Raw genomic sequence first — 22,305 nt, 5'->3', positions numbered from 1 at the left:
AAATAAAGGATCTTGCGCTTCCGACAGCTATTTCTGTTGGCTGGCTTTTTGCAATAAATTTACTAAGCAATTTCCTCCCGAATGTATTCACATTTGAGTGCTAAGAAAATGTGAAATCCCTGCAACAGAAACATTAAATCAAGGGAAATTGTCTGGATCCTACCTAAAACACGAGTAAGAACCATACATGTATTTGGGGGATGGGGAGGGGAATGACTGTGTGGCAAAGCCCTTAGATAAGTGTACCTTCTGTTTCTGAACTGTGGATCTGTGCCATGCATTTCTTGGAACTTGCTGTAAGTCAGCTTATGGCATGGCTTGAAAGCTGTAAGGACAAGCCGTACCACTGGAACGTTTTTGTGTGGTGTATGGTAAAGGTAAAAAAGGTGAAGGACCCCTGGATGGTTAAATCCAGTCAAAGGCGACTATGGGCAGTGGCGTAGCGTGGGTTGTCAGCACCCGGGGCAAGGCAAGTAATTTGTGCCCCCTAACCCGTGGATTTGCGCCCCCTAACCCATGGATTTGCGCCCCCTAACCCCCAGATGTTGTGCCCAGTGCGGCCGGGCCCCCCTGCACCCCCCACGCTACGCCACTGACTATGGGGTGTGGTGCTCATCTTTCTTTTCAGGCCAAAGAAGCCGGCATTTGTCCACAGACAGCTTTCTGGGTCATGTGGCCAGCATGACTAAACTGCTTCTCACACACGGAGGACCGTGCCGAGTGCCAGAGTGCATGGAAACTCTGCTTACCTTCCCACTTCAGCGGTACCTATTTATCTACTTGCACTGGCATGGACTGTAGCCTGCACTGTGTGAGAGAAGGGAGGCAATCAAACCAGTCAAACAAATCCTTCCCTACTTGAGAAGTGTATTGCTGCCACCCGGTTGACACCTTTCCCTCAGTTTGCCTCTGCTAAATAGTCCTTTAACCTTTTGTTACCTACCTCCTATACTGGGTAGAGTCGTATGGCAATTAACTCTTAGTTAACCCCCCCCCCCCAAACAATGATTTTACTTATGGTTCTAGTAAGGCAACAAGTTTTAAAAGGCTTTTTGGTTGGGGAAATAAAATTTTACAGCTTGAGTAGATACCCAAGAGAGCAAATAAAAAGTAAACAGAGATCAACACATCCAGCTGTATCTGTTATAGACTTGTGCCCCTTATCAAACTAATATTTAACCATTTTCATCCACCAGGACAGATTCTGTATGTTTGTGGTCTTTGTTTCTCCTGCTTTCTTCTAACAGCTTGGGCTCTCTTAAAGCATTTCGGCCCTTTCTCTCTCTTGCAGCTCTTCACATTTTTGTTTCTACATTTTCTAGATTGTCATCTGTACAAAATTTGTGCAATTAGTTATGTACAATCAGTTAAAAGGTTTTCCTGATTAAATTTCTTTCTCCATGTAACTACCTTGTCTCTAGACTGAACTTTTGAATTTCCTGTGCACAACATCCTGAGCAAAAACTTCCTCTTGTGTTTTTAACCTTCCTCCGAGCTTTTGATCTCCCAGTGCAAGGGAATGTCTAAAGCAGTGGTGTCCAAACTTTTTTCAAAGAGGGCCAGATTTGATGAAGTGAAGGCTGTGAGGGCCGACCAAAGGGCCACCAAAGGATTAGGCCCCCAAAACACACTTTGGACATGGCTGGTCTAAAGCAAATGTCACCATTTTACAACCAAATACTGAACACAAAATGGCTGCAAGTCCTACTCCTTCAAATCTTGCTTTCTCAGTTTCTCAGCATCTGTTTTCTGTTCCTTCAGGTTGCTCTTTGCTTTTCCCCAGTGGGGAACAAGCTGAGAGTTCGTAGTCGGAAATTCCCAGCCATTGTTAACTGTACAGCAATAGATTGGTTCCATGAGTGGCCCCAAGAAGCTCTGGAGTCAGTCAGCCTGCGCTTCTTACAAGGGACAGAAACTATTGAGGTAAGCAATTATTTGAGGACTGCTTCCCACATAACTTCTTTCCTTTACTGAGATTCAAAACCCAAGGAGGTCCTTGAGAAGATAACACACGCAAAGCCCAACTTCTGGAATGTCATTGCTGTAGTTGTGAGGCTTGGTAACTAAGCTGCCATATTATTTCAGGCATGTTCATGGGGCATTTAGCCATCTGGCTCAAAATATTTCCTCTTCCATTTTATTTTTAGGCTTCAGTGAAGGAATCCATAAGCAAGTTCATGGCTTATGTGCACACCAGCGTTAATGAAATGTCCCGTTCCTACCTGAGTAATGAACGCCGTTATAACTACACCACCCCCAAGTCATTCTTGGAACAGATTAAGCTCTATCAGAATTTGCTGCATAAAAAGGAGAAAGAACTGACAGCAAAAATGGAGCGGCTAGAGAACGGCCTGCAGAAGCTTAGCAGCACATCGGCACAGGTGAGGAGGCCTAAGTAGGATGCAAAGTAATGCAATATTGTAAAGGTCGGAGGTGAAAAGAATATCTATCTATCTATCTATCTATCTACACACACACACACACACACACACGACTTTCTTCTCCATTATGGCATCCTGTACCCTTTAGAAGCACATATGAAACAAACAATTACCGTATTTTTTGCTCTATAAGACGCACTTTTCCCTTCCTACAAAGTAAGGGGAAATGTGTGTGCATCTTATGGAGCGAATGGAGGCTGTGCTGCTATCCCAGAAGCCAGAACAGCAAGAGGGATCGCTGCGTAGTGCTCCCTCTTGCTGTTTTAGCTTCTGGCTTAGTCCCTCAGTCCCTTCCCCCACCTCCCGGAAAAGCCCCCAAGAGCCGCGCTCCCTTTAAAGAGCCGCACGGAATGTGTGTGTGGCTCTTGGGGGCTTTTCCCTGAGGAGGGAGAAGGGCAGCCCATCAGTGATGGGCTGCCCTCCTCCCTCCTCAGGGAAAAGCCTGCAAGCGCCACACACATGTTCCACGCGGCTCGTGAAAGGGAGCGCTGAGCAGAGCCTGGGATGCATACAGGCTCTGCTCAGTGCTCTCTTTAAAGAATTTTTTTTTCTTGCATTCCCCCTCTGAAAAATAGGTGCGTCTTATGGTCAGGTGCGTCTTATGGAGCGAAAAATATATGTGCGGGGTCAGTTGTGTGGGTCTTTTCTGTATTACTATTACTGTGTATCTTAGACTGCTGTTTGCCTGTATGTGTGTGCAAAGAGGACTACCTTCAGCCTTACATTTATAAATTGGATTTATATAAATTGTTGTTTGCTATCTGTAATGAATTTGGGGTGTGTGTGTGATACATTAACAGGGCAGTTTGCCTCACCCCTGCCATTGTCAAGCCGAGTGCTTTCCTCCCAGAAGCACTGCACCCTGCTGCTTTCACAGATCAGATAATGAGGTGGATGGGCTTGTGGGCTGATTAAAAAACTGGAGCTGTGCCAGAATGTAGGGTGAATTCAATTCCTGCTCTACATCGTCTTGTTCTTTTTACTGAAGCAACTGCTATGCTCCTTGAAGAAGGAAGATATTAAGACCCAGTTTGCATCTAGCACTAAGCTAAACCATGGCTAAGCATGAACAAGTTAAGCATGTGTGTACGCAAAGCAATAAATTGTGGATGTTTCGGTCCTCTTCTGGTACTGCTGGAAGCTAAGCTGTGGTTTACCTTAGAGTTGCATGCGGTTTGCCTCACTTCAGACAAACTATCGAGTTCAAAGTTGGTTCTTTTTCCTTTTGCAATAGACATTTATTGAAAGTTTATCCCCCAATAGAATATTGTATTCCATGACATATAAACCATAACATTATAAAAAGAAAACATTGGTACAAGTGAGACACATTGCAAAGTAGAGGCGAGTACTGTACTGCGAACATTACATTTGGATAAAACCTACATAAACCAATGTATATGAAATTGAGCAAGGGACTAGAAATTCTTGAGTATCATATCAGACCACAGAGGACAATGTGAATCTGGCAAGATGGGGGAAGGAGAGAGAGCCACCTCAATGAGTTACAAATTTAGTAAAAAGGTAAAAGGTAAAGGTAAAGGGGACCCCTGGCCATTAGGTCCAGTCATGGCCGACTCTGGGGTTGCGGCGCTCATCTCGCTTTATTGGCCGAGGGAGCCGGCGTACAGCTTCCAGGTCATGTGGCCAGCATGACTAAGTCACTTCTGGCGAACCAGAGCAGCGCATGGAAACACCATTGACAAAGAAGGACTTCTTAATATTTATCCCTCTAATTTGACATGATCAGTTACTTTTTCTACAACCAAGGTTTGTTCTTGGCTTACCAGTTGTATTTTTTTTGTGGGGCATGAACTGCAAGCCCAGGTTCACATGTTACTTTTTGTACCCGCACACTTGTTCACTCGTGCAAAATGACAAACATCTGCTGGCATACTGAAAATGCCAAGGGCTGGGGGCAGGCTGCCAGAGAAAATATCTCAAGCAGCTGTGAGCCCTGTAAGTCCTATGTGCACCCAGAAATCTATTCTCAGTAGTTATTCCACCCCCACTTTGTGAATCTTTTAGAGCTGCGTTGTTTTATCATGTATCTCATGAAGTGGACTCCAGTCCACAAAAAATTAGGAAACTGTTAATTTTGGTTTCTCTCTGTTTCTCATTTTCCCCAAGCTTAAATTTAGTTCTCCATATTTCCACAACAGTTAGTGTCTTTTCTTAGAATGGCAATGGTGCCCACTTGAGAAGTGCTGGGACTAAGTTCCTGTGAGCTCCCCCTGAAAAAAAGCCCTGGCTTCCCTGATCTTCACGGTACAGTATTGCCAGTACATGCAGGGAATGAGAAGCTTTCGGGCAACCATTTTATTTTCAGAACTCTTCTCCCTCTGAGAAGGGAATTGCATTCCACTTAGCTTCCTATGCCTGCCCTGAGGCAACCTGTTAGCATTTCTTTTGTTTTTAAAAAAAGGTTTCATTGAATTCCAGACTTGAGTCTCTCATGTTGTAGCAATTAATTGCTGACCTTTCTGATGCAGTGAATGTAGTAGTCCTGAAACCCCTGGCACAGGTAATCGGATTAAAAGAGCCTGCTGGGAGCCTACTGGGAAGCCTCTCGGTTCTTAATGCTCCTACTTTTTGTGCAGGATTTTTACCTTCTGTCCCCCTGGGAATTATGTAGCGCTGGCCTTGCTTGTATCTGGCTTGCTTTGTTCTCCTTTCCGTCAATATCCACAAATCCATCTAAGGTTCCCTCAGAGAAAACACATCTTCCCCCTTCTCAGTTGAGGGGAAAACAAAGCACGTGGATTGGTCAGGCCTTAATTTTCAGGGTTGAAGAGCTGTGTGGAGGCAAGTTGGGTTGCTCTGAGCTTTGTTAGCTCAACCCTGTGGGCCAACACAGAGGGTAAGAAGCATACCAAAGTTGTACCACTTGTCTGGTCATGATTACCCTCTACTATATTGCCATATATAGCTTTGCTTGTTAGCCATATCCTCCACAATGTCTCTGGAAGGGTTTTTACTGACCGGCTTATGTGGAATCGTATAAGCCCAGAAGAAAACAAAAAAACTGCTTTCTTTTTTAAAACATTCTTGCAACCATTGATGACCAGGTTGAAAAGATAATCCTATTCACATAAAAGAAACTAAGATTTCCCATACCTTCCCTCAGTTTATGCCCCCTGTTAGCCATCTTGTGATTTGTCAGCCATTGTTATTTTATTATTTATTTATTAATTAAATTTGTATACCCCTTCATTTGTAGGTCTCAGGGTGGTTCACAAGATAAAAACACAAAATACATAATAAAAACAAGAACTAAACAAACCAATATGTATATGACTTCATGGAAGAGTATTAAGACCAGAACATGTCGGGTTTGTTTTCACATTCATCTTCAAAATCAAGATCTAATACTTTATTGTTTCCAGCTCAAATCCTAGCCCAATATTATGGCTGCCAGTGCAGATTTTAGCATCTCAACTTACACTTTCCCCACCTCAGATTGGTTTGGTATTAGTGACATGCTTCAGATGCCCAAACTTCACATTACAAGTATTTGCTTGATGGTGCTCTTAAAACAAGAAAAGCTGCTTTGTGTTGGCAGTATTTGGGAGTGAAGTGGGGGCATTTGTACATTCCCACCCATTATTTCACTGTTTCATATCTCCCTCTCCCCCCCACCCCCCCCACCAAATGTCTGTTTGCAAGGACAAAAATGCATTGGAAGCCCCATGGGGGAAATGACATTGAAGGAAGCAATATGGAACAAAGACATGATGGGTGTGAAAGTGTACATGCCCCTTCCACTGCTGTGTCTCCACACACAAACGTTGCCCACTGGAATAACATCATCACCAGACATTTTTTGCATGGAATGCTTAGTTTAGGGTTAAGTATTAAGGTTTCAGTGTTTGCTTTTCATGAGTGATGAAGCTAATTCTGCTTTAAAAACAGTTTCCCTTCCTTTGTCAGAGGATCTGTACACAGGGACAATTATTCTGCTTTGTTGCATTTTCCTGGCTTTCAAATACAACCCTGTTTCTTAATACTTTGGAGCCTTTCTTGGGCTTTTTTTTTAGTTCCTTTCAAAAATATGTCAAATCTTTAACCTTCAATTACTGTTGTATACTCTGCATTTTTTTTAAAGAAGGCTTTGTCTGGAAATGCCATTGCTTCTTACAATGAGAGCCAGTGGATTGCATTTCTATCCTCTCCCTTTATATAGCTATTATAAGGGTTGTGTAGAGCTGACAAGTCAATCCCTTGGTTGCCTCATCGGAGCACTTAAAACCCGATAAACTTTCTATTCATACATGTATCCAGCATGCAATTACTTATCATAGGCTGAAGGCTCTAAGCCATATCTAAAAGCAGCCCCCCCCACAAAACCCCCAAATCTCTCTTCCTTCAATTTCCCCACATCTCCAGAGAATTTTAAATGAGCCAAACTTGCCACTGAGTTTTGCTGACCAAAGTGCTTATGCACCCCCAAGTAAGCTAAGGGTAATTTTGCTTCCTCCAGCAGAACAACGGGAGATGAAAATGGATTAGCTGTTCTGCAAAGGCATATACAAAGGACAGGGCTCTATTCAGAGCTTACACAAAATGCCTGCCACTTACTTTAGGGCGATTACAGGGTGTTTAAAACCAGTGCTGGAAATGGCATGGAATCCCAGACCAATTATATGTCTGCCTTTCCCCACAGGCAAAGGTTTACCCTGGAGCTCCAGAGCTTACCCTTGCAGGTTAAATAAAAAGAACATTGGTTCTGTATAGCGCTGTAGTATTCTTATAAAGGAATTGAAGCTGGTGCTGTCACAGGGCCTGCAAAGAGTTCTTCATTGAAAGCAGTATGGTTGTCACAGCATGTGGAAACTAGTTCTACATCCTTGAAAAAACACATCTCCAAAGAGATTGCTTTGTGTGTCTTCTTCGGCCATTGTGCCACATCCCATCTTTTCTCCAACGACAGAAAGTGCATCACCAGCCGCACACGAAGAGGGCTCAAGGAAGAGCTGCATGTGACATGAATGCACAAGTCTGAAGAAGGAAGAGTGTTTGTTGTTATTAGGAATGGGTCCCAAATTGCATAGCAGCTTGGAGTTAGAAACCATCTTGATCTATGATAACATTGTTGTTTTGAAGTCAGCTGAGATGAGGATGGTTTCGGTATGGGGCAAGGAAAAAGCCATCTCGGAGTACAGTTAAATATCCCAGTTTCCGTCTGGATTGCTTTTGGGGAGATCAAGCTGGGTTTTGAGATGGAAAGAGCAGACAGCCTTCCTCCCAGAAATGGAGTGAAATGCACTCACAACTTAAGTTGGCCAAGGCTCTCATAAAGCATCTGGAAGGTGTTTATCTGCACATGCTGATGACCTTTTTGTTCTGCAGAATTAAGCTGCCAGTACTTTCAGCAGATGATCACTGATGAGGATACACTGGTGCCCAACCCATACAGCAGCTTCTGTCCCAGTACAGAGGAGACAGGAGACGCTCAAGGAATAGGATTAGGGTGAAGCTGAAGCAGGGTTGTCCTTATGCGGGGAAATAGTAGGAGGATTAAATGAAGGCCAGGTGTTGAGAGGTTGAATATAGAAAAGGTATGATGGGGCAACTTTCTGGTTCATGTGTGGGTCAAGAGGTACAGAACCCCCTAAATATATGATGCTACATGCAGCAATCGGACAGATGTCAGATCAAAATACAGGTGACATAGCAGATGTTCATTTTCCAGTTTATCAAGTTCGGTTCCCAGAATGGAGCCATTAAAAATCCAGAACCAAACACTGGTTCCAGTTTCCCCCTCTCCATCTGTATAGAAATGAATCCATTGGCTTGACATCTGTTGAGATCTTTCGTCTTCTCCCCCACTGCCCTCTCACACTTTTCAAACATTCTTTTTATCTAAGTGCCCATGATACTAATTCCATGTCCTCTGACTGGGTTTGCATCGTCTTTACTCCAGGTAGATGATTTAAAGGCAAAGTTGGCAGCTCAGGAGGTGGAGCTGAAGCAAAAGAATGAAGATGCAGACAAACTGATCCAGGTGGTGGGCGTCGAGACAGAGAAAGTCAGCAAGGAGAAGGCTATTGCTGATGATGAGGAGCAGAAGGTAGCCCTGATCACGCAGGAGGTCCAGCAGAAGCAGAGGGACTGTGAGGAGGACTTGGCAAAAGCTGAACCAGCCCTTGCAGCTGCTCAGGAAGCCCTCAACACACTCAATAGGGTAAGACCATAAGAAGAGCTTGATGAATCAGGCCAATGGCCCATCTAGTCCAGCATCCTGTTCTTAAAGTGACCAATCAGATGCCTGTGGGGATCCTACGAGGGGGTCCTGGGGCCTGAGCACCCACAAAATTTTTGTTGTGGGTGCTCAGCACCAATACCACAGGGCCTCCAATGCAACATCTGGTGCCTCACAAAGCAATGGAAGTCATGTCTGAGGCCTTGCGAGACCTCAGAAATGCTGTCCAAGGCTGTGGAGTGTGTGACATCATGACGTCATGTCACAATGTGACTTCATGACACCATGTCGCATGTGCTGGGCACCCATTGGATTCCCTCTCATTTATCACTCAGTTGTGAACTCATAGCAATAACTTACCTTAGCTCAGGAAATGCTTGTTTCCTTTTCTTTCACACAATATAATGCTTTGTGCTCATGGTGGTGTGTGTGGGAGAGAGGGGGGGAGTCCTGTGAAAAAGTAAACATGAAACCTTTATGCATTTAGCTTCTTGTACTTCTGAGTCACCTCTTAATCCATGTTGTCTGGGTGACATGCAGTTTAAACAAATGAAAACAAATCAGTCAAATGTGACAATTGTGGCACTTTGCTGAGAACAATCTAAATCTATCAAAACCACAACACGGGGAGTTAAAACTCACAGTGCAAAATGTACCAAATCTCTATAACAGCAGAGACTCAAATAGTAGCGGTGAACTAAGTTAAAGCTACATTAGAAAGTCTGGGACAATAAAAAGGTATTTGCCTGGCACCAAAAGGATGTTAATATGGGTGCCAGGTGAGCCTCTCTAGGGAGAGCGCTCTACAGCTGGGGAAGAACCACTAATGAGAAGATCTTCTCCCTTGTAGCTGCCCTCCACACTTCAGAATGAGGAGGCAAGTGGAGCAGTCTGTCAAAAGATGGGTTAGGTAGGTACACATGAGAAAGAGCCATCCTTTAGTTGTTGAGGTCCCATTGTAGGAATTGGTTATGCATCCATATACCTATTGCAGAACCAAACCAGTGAAGAAGAAAGGTGACACAAGATATAAGATGCTGCTCAGGAAACCAACCTGGGAAATATTTTGTAGAAAATTGGTCCCATTGTGTTTGCACTCCTGGGCCTGGTTTGGATGTCACATTAGACTATAGTTCAACATGAAGTCTGGTTTGTTGTGAATGAGCAGCATGTTAGCGCTAGTGCATGCTGCTTAAAAGTCTCCACTTCACCCTTCCTCGTAACTGCTGTAGCCATACCAGGGAGAAAACAAACCAGAGGCTGGCTGGCTCATTATGTACAAAGTAATGGCTTGTTTCTGCCCAAATTGGTTCACATGTTTACTGGTTCACACATAATGCAGAGCTAGCTTCTGGTTTGCTTCTTGCCAAGTGTGGCAGCAGCAGAAGAGGAGTGAAGGAGGGGCTTTTGGGCAATGAACCTGCACACTGCTCATTCACCTTAAAGCACAGTTTATTTTTAACTGTGCTTTATGAACTAGGCAATGGAATCATTTCAAATAACTGAACCTATTTGAGCAAAAAAATGGGGTTTGGAATAAACGGGTTGTAGGGTGACTGCAACATACCCAAAAGCAGGAGAGAGGATCCCTATGTCAAAGCTTATTTGCTAATGCATCTTAGCATATGCACAGACTGAATTGTTCCCTGTCTTCCATTATGGTTAGGCTAAACCAAGAAAAATGCCCAAAGATCAAGCAATTAAAAACAAAGAAAAGCAGGTAGCAGCTTTCTGTTGGGTTCTGTTTTTTAGGGCAGCCATGGCGATTCTGTTGACAGGATCCGTGTGTCTAGAAACAAAATCCTAATGCAGCAGGAAAATGTTTGGATCCTGTCAATTTGGGTTTCATGCTGAAACTGTATAACATCTCATTAAGGCAAGATTAATGGGAAGCCTGGAGCTTCCCTGGAGACCAAGGCAGCAGCGTTTACAGAGCACCAGAAATCACATCCTCCTCCTCACCTGCGTCAGAGAGTTTAGCCCATCCGTTGACATGAATAATTGGCTCTATTTGTGTGTTTATTAAGAAGTTTCAGCCATTAGTGCAGATATGTTTACATTGTGCTTTCATACGGAGCAAAATGAATATGCATTGCTCTTTAGTAGAAAGCAGTGGGAAATATAGATTGCTGGGGGAGGGAGGTTGGAACAAGGAAGATTGGTGGGTGTCCAAATAGATTATCTGAGCTTTGCATTTCAGTTGTGTTGCTGTCTGATCAATTTTAGGCATACATAGTTCAATTAGAAAAATGCCACCCATATTTTCTCCTTCATACACTGGTATTAGTCTGATAATGGGGATTTATTTTTTACTTTAAAAAAGAGAAATCTCTGCTACCCCATATTCTTCATCTGGCCTTCAAGATGGTTGGGCTTTGTGAGGATGAATATGCCTTTGGTGCTCTCTGGTAATTGGCCAGTGTTGCTCTGCTGCTTTTATGGGAATGGGTGCCCTCTACCAGTTGCACAGTTTCTTGGGTGAAAATGAATGGCAAACATTGGTACAAAGCTCTTAAGACCATGAGAATTGCTTGCTGGATCACCCTAAGCTCCACCTGGTCTTGTATTTGTTTTCAAGGCAGATGTGCTTGGAAGCTCACAAGCAGACCAAGAAGGCAATGGCCATGCTGTGTTATCTGTACCTGGTATTCAAAAATAGAAGTGAGATCTGCAAAAAAAGTTGCAGTGTGGAGTGCTTCTGTTCAGTATTTGAGTCAATCAGCCATGCTTTCTTCCAAAATTCCTTGTTCCCTTTCCCTTTCTTTTTGTACTTCAAATGGGGTTTCCTTGTGCCTGCCGATATGTCCCCTTTTGGATATATTAAGGATTGGCACTCATTCCTGGACATCACAAGATGGTGTAATCTACCCTAAGGATGATTTGAACAATAAATCCATCTGGGGAGTGGGGATATTTCAGGAAGAAGGGAAAAAATGTATGGCCAGCTCAGATAACTGTGCCTAATCAGTATGAAGGTTGAGTGACACACGTTGCGGCTGGATGCCTCAGCACTCAGTTGGTGCTTCATTGTGTGCTGATTGGAGTGCCTGATGAAGCAAGGAAGTGACTGATTTGCCACCCATTCAGCTGCAGTTTGCATTCACTAGGTCTCGGGGCTGCTGTGTACCAAGGGTTGTGGGAACAGACCCGTAGAACTTTCTCTCCCCTCTCCAGAAAGAGGGGATACTGAATGCCAGACTGGTAGACATCGACATCCTCTCTTGCTCACCCAAAGGACTTTGCTGAGGGCCAAAACAGGTGTTATTTCAATTGCATGGCTGGTGTACACTTTAGGGTTGGTTGGTTTGTTTTTAGGATTTATTCAGCATTCTCAGGAGAGGTTTTTCATTGGGATAACACAATACAGGGAGGGAAGGTTTACTTTCCCACGCCAAGCTGCAAGTTGGATAAAAATTGTTCCCATGCTGCAATTAACTTTAGGCAGGTAAGCCCTGTTAATGCCAGATTGCCCTCACTCCCACCCTGGGAATTTAAAATGTAAAAGCCCAGATGTGGAAGCTAGCCTTGCAGTGGAAGGAAAGTCTGTCTTGGCCTTGAGATGGAGCTATTGAGTTCTGCAGCCAGTACTGTAGGTGGCTGCTGCTTGCACCCAGCCCATTCATACTGTTAATCTGTTAGCAGAATAATTCAAAGCCCATGGCACAGCAGACTGCTGTCTGTGTGGCCTTAAAACAGATGTCATTGTTCCTAACAAGCAAATAAATGAAAGCGCTTCGGCTCCAGGTAGACTCTGCTGTCAGGCAAATAATTCAAACCTTAGTTCAGGAGTGGCATTGCCGGAAGGGTTTTAGCTGAGTGGGGAGCATGTCGACAGTTTGCAGCTGAAACGCCTCCCCCCGCCCCATGACAGGGTTTCAGGTATAGGACTTCAGCTTAACAATGCAACTCAAGCTGCTTTCTCTGTGGGACTTTCCTCGTTCACTAGTAGTGACAGAGGCATTGTTTCTCAGAGCTAGTTGAAACAAATTCTAGTGGTGAGCATGTTGGGATCTGGAAATGGCTTACACACCTTGCTTCGTTTCATGTAGATTTGCTGATATTCCCCCAGGTTCTGAACATAAGAAGAACCCTGCTGGATCCTGCTATAATCCTGTCTCTGCTTATTGAGTTCCCATAGAGTCCGACCAGATGCTGCTGGGAATTTCATAAGCAGGACACAAGGGCAACAGCCCACTACTGTCCACAGCAACTGACAATTGGGGCATACTGCCTCTGATTCCAGAGGTAGCATTATAGAGTCATCATGACCGTAGCCAGGAAGATCTAGGATACCTTTGGCACTAGCCATTTGATGCTGCCCATGGTGAACTTCTAGTGTTAATTGGTAGCATTGGTTTTTTCCCCAAGCTCAGTCGTGGAATCAAGGTTATCTTCGTGACCAAATTGGTTCTGCTGCTCAAATTGTGTAAGTCTATACATACCAAGTAGGGACATGGGTGGCACTGTGGGTTAAACCACAGAGCCTACGACTTGCTGATCAGAAGGTCGGTGGTTCGAATCCCCACGATGAGGTGTGCTTCCATTGCTCAGTCCCTGCTCCTGCCAACCTAGCAGTTCGAAAGCACGTCAGAGTGCAAGTAGATAAATAGGTACCACTCTGGAGGGAAGGTAAACAGCATTTCCGTGCGCTGCTCTGGTTCGCCAGAAGCGGCTTAGTCATGCTGGCCACATGACCCGGAAGCTGTACGCCAGCTACCTTGGCCAATAAAGCGAGATGAGCCCCGCAACCCCAGAGTCGGTCACGACTGGACCTAATGATCAGGGGTCCCTTTATCTTTACATACATACCAAGTAATCAACATAGTCATCTGGCACCGGACACAATAATCCAGAGAGGTCCTAAGGATTTTCAAGTGACCATCCCATGCTACAGGTATGCTTCAGCATGCCCTGCCCCTCAGGGATAGAGTAATTTCCTTCTGTAGACTTCAGTGTCATTGGGGTGATGATATATGAAGAACAAATGTACCGAGAGGTTATTGGGGCAGGAATCCCCAGTGTGGAGTATGGCTTGCTCTGCTAGGGCTTTCACATTTGCTGGATGTCGGCATGATGCACACATTTCTTCTCAGTTTGATGTGACAGATCTTTGGCAGGATCGCTCCTTTGGAATATAGCCAGTGTTGTCTGTGTGCTTATATCAGTTGCAACCATCTCTGTTCTTTGGAGGTTACCTGCTTAGCATCCTGTGCTATCAGTTCCATGATGGGTAGGTGGAATTCTGCTTCAGAATTAACCTGTGCATGACAAGAGGAGTCTTAACTCTGGCTATTTCCGGCTCAGAGGAGTTTAAAAATGGCTTTGAGGAAATTTATGGGCCAATTAATGAGAAACAGGTGTCATGTGGTGATCTTGAAATGGCACTCCTTTCATAGCTTAGCTAGATTAATGTGGTTATTATTATTATTATTTGTATTTAAAATATCCCAGTGTAGAAATGAAACCAAGCACTTTAGTTTGTTGCTTTCTTGTTAGAATATTATAACCAGCCAATGGCAGAAGAAGGGTTCAAAGCAACACAAAATACACAGGGATGTGTATATGTGTGTAGCACAGCGGAAATGTTATTCTATGAAGGAAGGCAAAAAACTAAAATTCTTTTTTTTAGTGAAAGGGACATTCAAGCATACTTCCTCATATTAAACACATTTTAAATTCCATTGATTCAGCGGAAGAGTTAGCCCAACAGGCTTAAACATCCCCCACTGGAGTCTATGGAACTTTAAAAGGCTTAACTTTTTCTGGGGTTATGTTCAGAGAGCATAGCCCCACATTTTATCCAGGCTTCAAACATCCTACTTAAATAAAATGGTATTGCAAGGGTGGATTTAGATGGCCCAGCACCAGATGGCATTATTTCCTTATCTTGGATATGGTCACATGCAAACTTTCTTGTGTGTAGTGACTGACCGCACTGCGTACGTAATCTTGTGCTGGCCTTGCTACCAAATAAACATGGGCAGGAGGGGTGGGGGTTGTGTGAGGACATTGCAGGATCAGTGGCAGCATGTGGCCTAATGTTATTCGCAATTGTCTCTCCCTGTGGATGTAGCCACAACACAGCAGGATTTTCAGAGACCATTCTGTGGCGCTGTATTGGCCTGAATCCACCTTGCATTAAAGTGCACAAAGATTTATAAAGCAGTCACCTTTATGAGAACTCTCAATTAAGAGACACATTTTAAAGCCCTTTTGCAGCTTCAGACATGCCTTGTTGATTTCAGGGCATTCTGATTTTTTTTTTGTCATTGTTGTTTTTCATACTGGTTAAATCTGTAATATAATTGTGCATTTTTAATGGCCTGTGAGTTGGGCTGAAATGCTGAAGGAACATGACTGGCTCTTATCTAACAAGCCGGCAGAGGCCCCTGTGCCACTAGAGGGATTCATTGCTTTACGTCCGATGAGTCATAATATTTAAAATTCACAGTGCTGCTCCTGGCTTCAAAGCTCCTCTCTCAGATTGATAGCTCTGGAGCTTGACTCCATTACCAGCAAAGTAAAAAGAAAACCCATTCATTTTCGTCTAACAACTTTGGTTTCTCCTCCCTGCTCCTTTTCAGAACAATCTGACAGAACTGAAGTCGTTTGGATCGCCGCCTTCCGCTGTCAGCAATGTCACTGCTGCCGTGATGGTGCTCATGGCTCCCGGCGGGAAGGTGCCCAAGGACAGGACCTGGAAAGCAGCCAAAGTGGCCATGGCAAAAGTGGACAGCTTCCTGGATTCCTTGATCCACTTCAACAAAGAGAATATACATGAGAACTGCCTCCGAGCCCTTCAGCCATATCTGCAGGACCCGGAGTTCGAGCCTGAGCTGGTGACGTCTAAGTCCTATGCAGCTGCTGGCCTCTGCTCCTGGGTCATCAACATAGTGCACTTCCATAAAGTGTACTGCGATGTGGAGCCCAAGAGGCAGGCTCTCAACAAAGCTAATGCCGAGCTTGCTGCTGCCCAGGAAAAGCTGGCTAGCATCAAGGCCAAAATTGCAGTAAGTCCAAGGCAGCCTGTAAAACAGGTTTCCATTTCTCTTAGCATTGTTCTGTGATGCACTGGGTAGAGTATACAAAGTTGTCTTATACGAGGACAGGCTGTTTTGCCATCTAGCCCAGTAGCGAACCTGGAATCTGCTGAGCAATGTTCCTTTGCCTGTCTCTTGCCAGTAGATGGGCCATTGTGCTGTGTGCCACTCACGGTTATTTGGTATACGAAGTTCATCAAAGTTCAGCAATTTGCTTTTGTAGGCATCTGCATTGCACAAACTACCCATTAACAGTATGAATCATATAATAATGGAATCATAGAATTGTAGCATCTAGTCCGACCCTATGCAATGCAGGAATATGCAGCTGTTAAACCTTCAACCTTGGAATTACCAGCACCACACTCTAAAGAATTGAGCTAGGTTTATCTTTGTCATCATATTATGTCATGTCTTTTTTGCTGCTACTACCTGATGCAAACCAATCTGATTTTTGTCTATATTGTGAGATTACAGGGGCTATGTGACTGATAAAGTTGAGTTGTTCACATCAATTGCAAAAATTCTAATTTAATTCTCTTAAGTCCCAGTTAAGCTATTACAAGGATCTAAATTTACTCATGGCTTTGAGACGTTGCCACATTAGCCAGTGGTGAAACCTGTCTTTCAAACTACCCCAGGATTTACATGACATGCAGGAATATAGCTGTGAACCTTTGGCCCTTGACATGTCTTTCTGAAACAGCTTGGCAGATGGTTGCTTGCAGCTGAATGAATGCTTCTTCAGAAACCCACTAACATTTCTTTCTAGGTTTGTGAGGTGTCAATTCAGAGAGCCTTCCTATATTCCTTTAAGACAGGGGTGGGAACCTCCCTGTCTGTTGGACCACAGTTCCCATAATCCTTGACCCTTGGCCATGCTGGCTGGGGCTGATGGGGTTAAAAGAGTTCAGCAACATCTCAAAGCTTTGAAGAAGTGAGGGATGAGGCAGGTTCTGTGTCTCCTGCTTTGTTGCACTACCTATTATTCCCATGCTGCAGTAACCAGGGGCGGAGGAAGGGGTGTGTGGTGGGTGCGGGTGTCACCACTGAGAGGGGTGACAAAATGCCGGGTGGCACTATAAGCAGGGCCTGCAGTGTGCCCGAGCCACATGTCTCTCCTGGGAGAGATGTGGTGGCTTGGGTGCGTGCAGGCTCCGCGCTGCCCAAATGGTCTGCCCACTGCCTCCCTCCCAGCTGTAGGGCAGCCGAGTGGGAGGAGGCAGGCAGACTCTGGAGACCCCGTGGTGTGCCTTGCCCTGGCCCCACCCTTACGGTCGGCTCGCCCCGCCCCTGGGCACGTCGCCCCAGGTGCCTGAGGAGCTTCCTCCGCTGTTGGCAGTAACCAGAATTTTAGTTTTACCCCATAGCAGATGCACATCTTAAAAATTTTATGAGATGATGGCATTTGCATTATACATCATTTGGCTGTGCAAAAATAAAAAGTAAAAAAATCTAGTATTGTAATCCACAGTGTATACTATACATCAAGCTTATTAATAGCTGCCCTTCTGGCTGGTTGCTGTGAGAGAATCACCTACAGGTACAAGGAGCTGTTGCTTTTGTTTCTTTCAGACTATCCATAGACCATGGAAGACTGACAGATTTGTATAGGCAGGCGAGTAAATTCAGCAGGGGGCAGGTCTAGTTTATTTTTGTAGACTTTCTTACAAGGCTGCTTGGCAGAACAACACTTTGGAATGTCTACATAACTCATTTGTCCAGACAATTGATTGTCCTGAGATTTTGAATGTTTCTCTAGTCATTCCCATGAACAGTGACTTGTAATATTTAATCGGAAATAAATCCCCTCGAGTTCAATGTAAGGGTAGTTGGGATTGCTACCTTTGTTCTGTGAGCATAGTTCCACATATGTATATATAATTGGAGCATTCCTGCAGCTGGGAGCCTGGAATAGCCATTCTTGACTATTAGGAGCATTTACAGTATGGGTTTGGGCAGAAGTTAGAGATCCATGCACTTGTAAGGAATGAGTACTAAAGTTTGCATGGGTGTAGCCAAGGGAGGGCAGGGAGTGGCAGCTGCCCCACCCCAATCCATAGCTAACTGAGGTTCCGCCCCCCAAACAAAAGGCCTGCCCCCCAACAAAAATCCTGGCTACGCCCATGAACGTTTGCATTAAAGATTTCCTGGATCCAAGCTAATTCTTTGGAACAGTACATTATGTGACTTTTACTAAGGGATAATGAATCCCTTTGTCAATTGAAGTTGCGAACCTTTAAACTAGCTTTAAATCGGGGGGAAATCCATTTTTTAGGTATTGCACACTATTGTTGGCAACAGCAACAAAAACATTCATGGGTCATCACCATCTTATACCAAATCAATCTCATAAACACTGAATATATTATATTATAAAAATCATTCCAGCTTCACAACACAGTGTGGTACGGAATTGAAAACTGCTTAGAACTGTCAATTAAAATGTGGTCTTTAATTAGGAAAACGTACCAATCTGTGTCACAGCATAATTTCTTTACAAATCACAAGAAAACTTTCTAGGGTGGTTAAAATCCAACGTAAAATGACTTTGAAATATGGTAACATTGGACAGCTTACAAAATAATTTCTATATACGTTCTTCAGAGTTACCCATGTTTGAAAATCTTCAAACTTAATAGCTGCTGCCTAAATCATTTGTAGTGTGAGCAGTAATGAACCAAGCTACTTCAAATCCAACTAATTTATTCTTCAGTGTTTTTCTTAGAGTTTTTGGGTGATGATACAAACCATTCATAACCAAGGGAAGTCTTTAGCTTGATGAATTTTCCTTTTATTGTTAGTTACCTTGAGCAATATTCTGTTGGAAAAGTGGGATGTCAATATTCTTAATAAATAAATAATTAAAAACTTATATCCTGCCTATTTTAAGAAGAATTCCAAGGCTCAGTGAGTAAAATAGTAACAAAATTTTTTTTTTAGAAATCCATAGTTCGCCAAATCATTAATTGAAATATTAGCATAAAATCCAATGAGACCACAATAACAGTTACAAAACAGCCATCAGAGGAAACATTCACCTGAAGGAAGGAAGGAAGGAAGGAAGGAAAGAGTGGATAGCAGGAAGGAGAAGTGTGCTGAGTTGGCATGAAGGGAAGGATGGGTGGCAGAGATCAGGGGGAAGAGAAGACAACAGTGGGACTAGTGTGATTTGCCCCATCCCACCCTCCTAGGGGGTACCCTAAGCAGGCAGGGCACTGCCTCACTTTATCCTAATGAGGAACCTCCTCTGCCTCTCCTCTCAGAATGTTGCATGAATGAAACCCAGCTGCGTGTAAACTGGGATCCAGTGTATAATAAATAAATGAAAATGCATGCACACGCTTTCAGAAATGGTGGAAACTTTAATGTGCAGAAGTCATTTTAAATGTTACAGCTCTGGGATTTAATGATAAACAACGTTTGAAAAGGCTGCGTTTTGTATTCTGTGCAGCTATTTGATCAAGTAACTCCAGATGCTACTAAAAGAAGAAGAAGCCCCCTTTTCATATTTGGGTTTATTTCTAGTGTATTGTTCAAGCAGTGTTAAAATGATTTAGAGGCACTTAGGTTTAAGCTGTTTGTGCTGGGTGCAGATAAAAATCAATTGTTAACTTCAGTTCTTTTGTCACAGAAGCGAAACGTTTCAATAACTTTGAGAACAGTCTGATTTTGCTTTACAGAGCAGCAGGAAGAGAATGTCATCATATGTGGGCAGTGATTGGATGGCGCTTTCAAAGTCCATTGCCAGACCACTGAAGCATAGCTAAATAGGGCATTTTTGCTTGGGTCCTTGGTCACACCCCTTTCTGTAGCTTCCACACAAACAGCCCTCCACATTTAGGCTGGTAAATAATGTTGATAAATAAGTATTAAGCCTGGAGACAACAATCTCAAGGGCAGTAAGCCTTAACTGGCAAGGAGGCAATTTCCTTTTCTGCTCTGTGCTTTTTGCACAGGGGGGGGGGCAAGATGCATAGTTGCATAGGGGAAGAAGGAAGTTGGGCAGGTGAAGCTTTTGTCACCCCTGCATAGCAAGCTGAGCCTACCAACATTCACTTTTCCATGTTAACTGTCAAAGGTACAGGATGCAGCTATCTCCTTAGCAGCTATGTCCAAGGGGTTAAGATTATTATAATGTATGTTTAGGCACAAATAATGTGGTGAGTTTAAAAAAAGGGGTGTGTAATAAGCAGTGGCGTAGCGTGGGTTGTCAGCACCTGGGGCAAGGCAAGTAATTTGCGCCCCCTAACCCGTGGATTTGCACCCCCTAACCCGTGGATTTGCGCCCCCTAACCCTAACCCCCAGATGTTGCGCCCGGTGCGGCCGGCCCCCCCTGCACACCCATGCTACGCCACTGGTAATGTGAGGTAGGTTTTATTAACTGTGGAAGAGGCCAGCTGTTAGAGTGATGGAGAATTCCCTTAGAAACCCCAGGTCAAGCCTAGATCAGCTTGCTGCAAAGAGGCCTGACTTTTTTGCCCCCCCCCCCCGATTCCCCATGGGAGGAGAGGGTTTTAACCATGTTGTTTTTCCCACAGAGTTGGCACCATAGTTGATGCTTCAAGGGGATTCTGTGGGTTTGTGAATTTAAAAGGTCAGACTGGTTCTTCTACAGTGGTGCCCCGCAAGACGAAATTAATTCGTTCCGCAAGTCTTTTCGTCTTGCGAGTTTTTCGTCTTGCGAAGCACGGTTTCCCATAGGAATGCATTAAAAATCAATTAATGCGTTCCTATGGAAACCGCCTTCAGACCAGGTCCGGGGACAGTCTGTCCCCCGACCTCTTCTGAAGGCCGGCGGGGGGCGAGAGTCTTTGCTTCCCCCCCGCCTGCCTTCCCGGGAGAGCGGAAAACGCAGCACTGCCTTCCCGCTCTCCCGGGAGAATCGCTGCCTTCCCGCTCTCCCGCTCTCCCGGAGAATCGCAGCGCGTTTTTCCGCTCTCCCGAGAAGGCAGGCAGGGGGGAGCAAAGACTTTCGCCCCCCGCCAGCCTTCAGAAGAGGTCCAGGACCTCTTCTGAAGGCCGGCGGGGGGCGAAAGTCTTTGCTCCGCCCCGCCTGCCTTCAAAAGCCGTCCGGGATAGCGGGAAGCGCTTCCCTGCTATCCCGGACCGCTTTTAAAATGCTGGCGGTGGGGAGCAAAGCCTTTTGGCCCCCGCCAGCCTTCCTGGACCTCTTCTGAAGGCCGGAGGGGGGGGAAAGGCTTTGCTCCCCACCGCCAGCATTTAAAGGAGGTCCCCGGAGATTTCCCTATGGGCTTTCTTCTTGCGAAGCAAGCCCATAGGGAAAATCGTCTAGCGAAGCGACGCAAAAACCGAAAAACCCTTTCGTCTTGCGGGTTTTTCGTCTTGCGAGGCATTCGTCTTGCGGGGCACCACTGTATTTCCAGCAGCGATGAAATAAATAACCTCTGTTAGGTGTGTCTTCTTGAGTAACAGAAGAAAGCCCACTTCCTTCTGATGAGGGGTGTTTGTGAATACATAAATTCAAATTGCATCACGTCATGATCTTTAGTTTCTCCTATGGTTTTCTTCTTTTCACACTACAGCACCTTAACGAGAACCTGGCTAGGCTTACAGCCAAATTTGAGAAGGCCACAGCAGAGAAGCTAAAATGTCAACAGGAAGCCGAAGCCACAGCGAAGACCATCTCCCTTGCAAATCGCCTGGTGAGAATGACTTGATGAGGTTTGGGCCACCATGTGAAGGCCAACTTGTGGGTGGGCACAGGAAGAACTTTGTGTAGTGCTATACGGACAACTAGCTGTGCTTCTGAATCTGAAAGTTTGTCCAGCTCAGAATGAAAGCAAATAGCATACTGGTATGACACCAGACTTACAGAAGGGAGCAATTATTCAGCCAGGATATGTATAGCATGTGCCCCTTTCTTATTTATTAGTCTTGTTTTTCCAGGGGAAGTGTTTCCCGGTGTGGAGTGCTGCTTCAGGGAGAAAAATCAAGTGACAGCTAGGATTCTTGATCTCTCCAAGGAATAGTAGCATGTGAATAGATCAGAAGAGCATTGTAGTGAATGCTTTAGTGGTTCTGTGCAAGCGTAGATTCAGCAGTCATTAGTTACTGTGAGCATAAAACTCCTTGACTGCCATATCTGATTGGACTAATGAACTAGCCACAAATGCACAATGCGACCATTGCATGTAAAGCCTTCAAACTTTGGGACAACAATCCGGCCCCCGTGCCTTTTTTCCACTTTTAATCATTCATAGCAGTATATGTCTGTATTGTCTGGTTTTGTGAATGATACATGGCTGTTGGCATAGCAGCCATTCACTAGCTCCAGCTGCTGTGAAATGAAACCTTTAATTTGTGATTTTAATGAGCATATGGGTTTTTAATGAGCACTGTTGCCCTTTATCTTTGCAATAAGTGTCTATTCATGTGTGTAGTTGTAATAGTATTGTGTTGTGCAAAAGGCCTGCCTTGCTTGTTTAACAAGAAGCAAAAAGTAAGGGCCTGCTGGTTGCTAAAAAAAAAAAAAGCAGTCAGTTGAACTAGTTAGGGACATAATCATATAGAATTACTAGAGCAGCAGTCCTGTACTCACTGACACTGAAGTTTTCCTCTGACTTCAGTAGCGTTCAGCTAGAGTAAGAGATATTGCAG

The 22,305-nt window shown here is 44.4% G+C and overlaps 1 protein-coding gene across 1 annotated transcript in view; it reads left to right on the top strand.

Moving 5' to 3' along the window:
• The window catches only part of DNAH9 (dynein axonemal heavy chain 9), a gene marked incomplete at its 5' end in the record, with an annotated part of 180,545 nt that overhangs the window by 93,306 nt on the left and 64,934 nt on the right, over window positions 1–22,305 (top strand). Inside the window, 5 exons of the mRNA XM_081894902.1 lie at window positions 1,762–1,923; window positions 2,148–2,381; window positions 8,365–8,625; window positions 15,228–15,653; window positions 21,231–21,350. Coding sequence (XP_081751028.1) covers window positions 1,762–1,923; window positions 2,148–2,381; window positions 8,365–8,625; window positions 15,228–15,653; window positions 21,231–21,350 — 1,203 coding nt within the window. The remainder of the gene's footprint in view (window positions 1–1,761; window positions 1,924–2,147; window positions 2,382–8,364; window positions 8,626–15,227; window positions 15,654–21,230; window positions 21,351–22,305) is intronic.

Source organism: Podarcis melisellensis (genome assembly GCF_964234715.1).
Source record: "Podarcis melisellensis genome assembly, chromosome: 2".
Classification (NCBI taxonomy): domain Eukaryota; kingdom Metazoa; phylum Chordata; class Lepidosauria; order Squamata; family Lacertidae; genus Podarcis; species Podarcis melisellensis.
The sequence above is the reverse complement of the archived record's forward strand: the minus strand, read 5'-3'. Positions and strand labels throughout refer to the sequence as shown.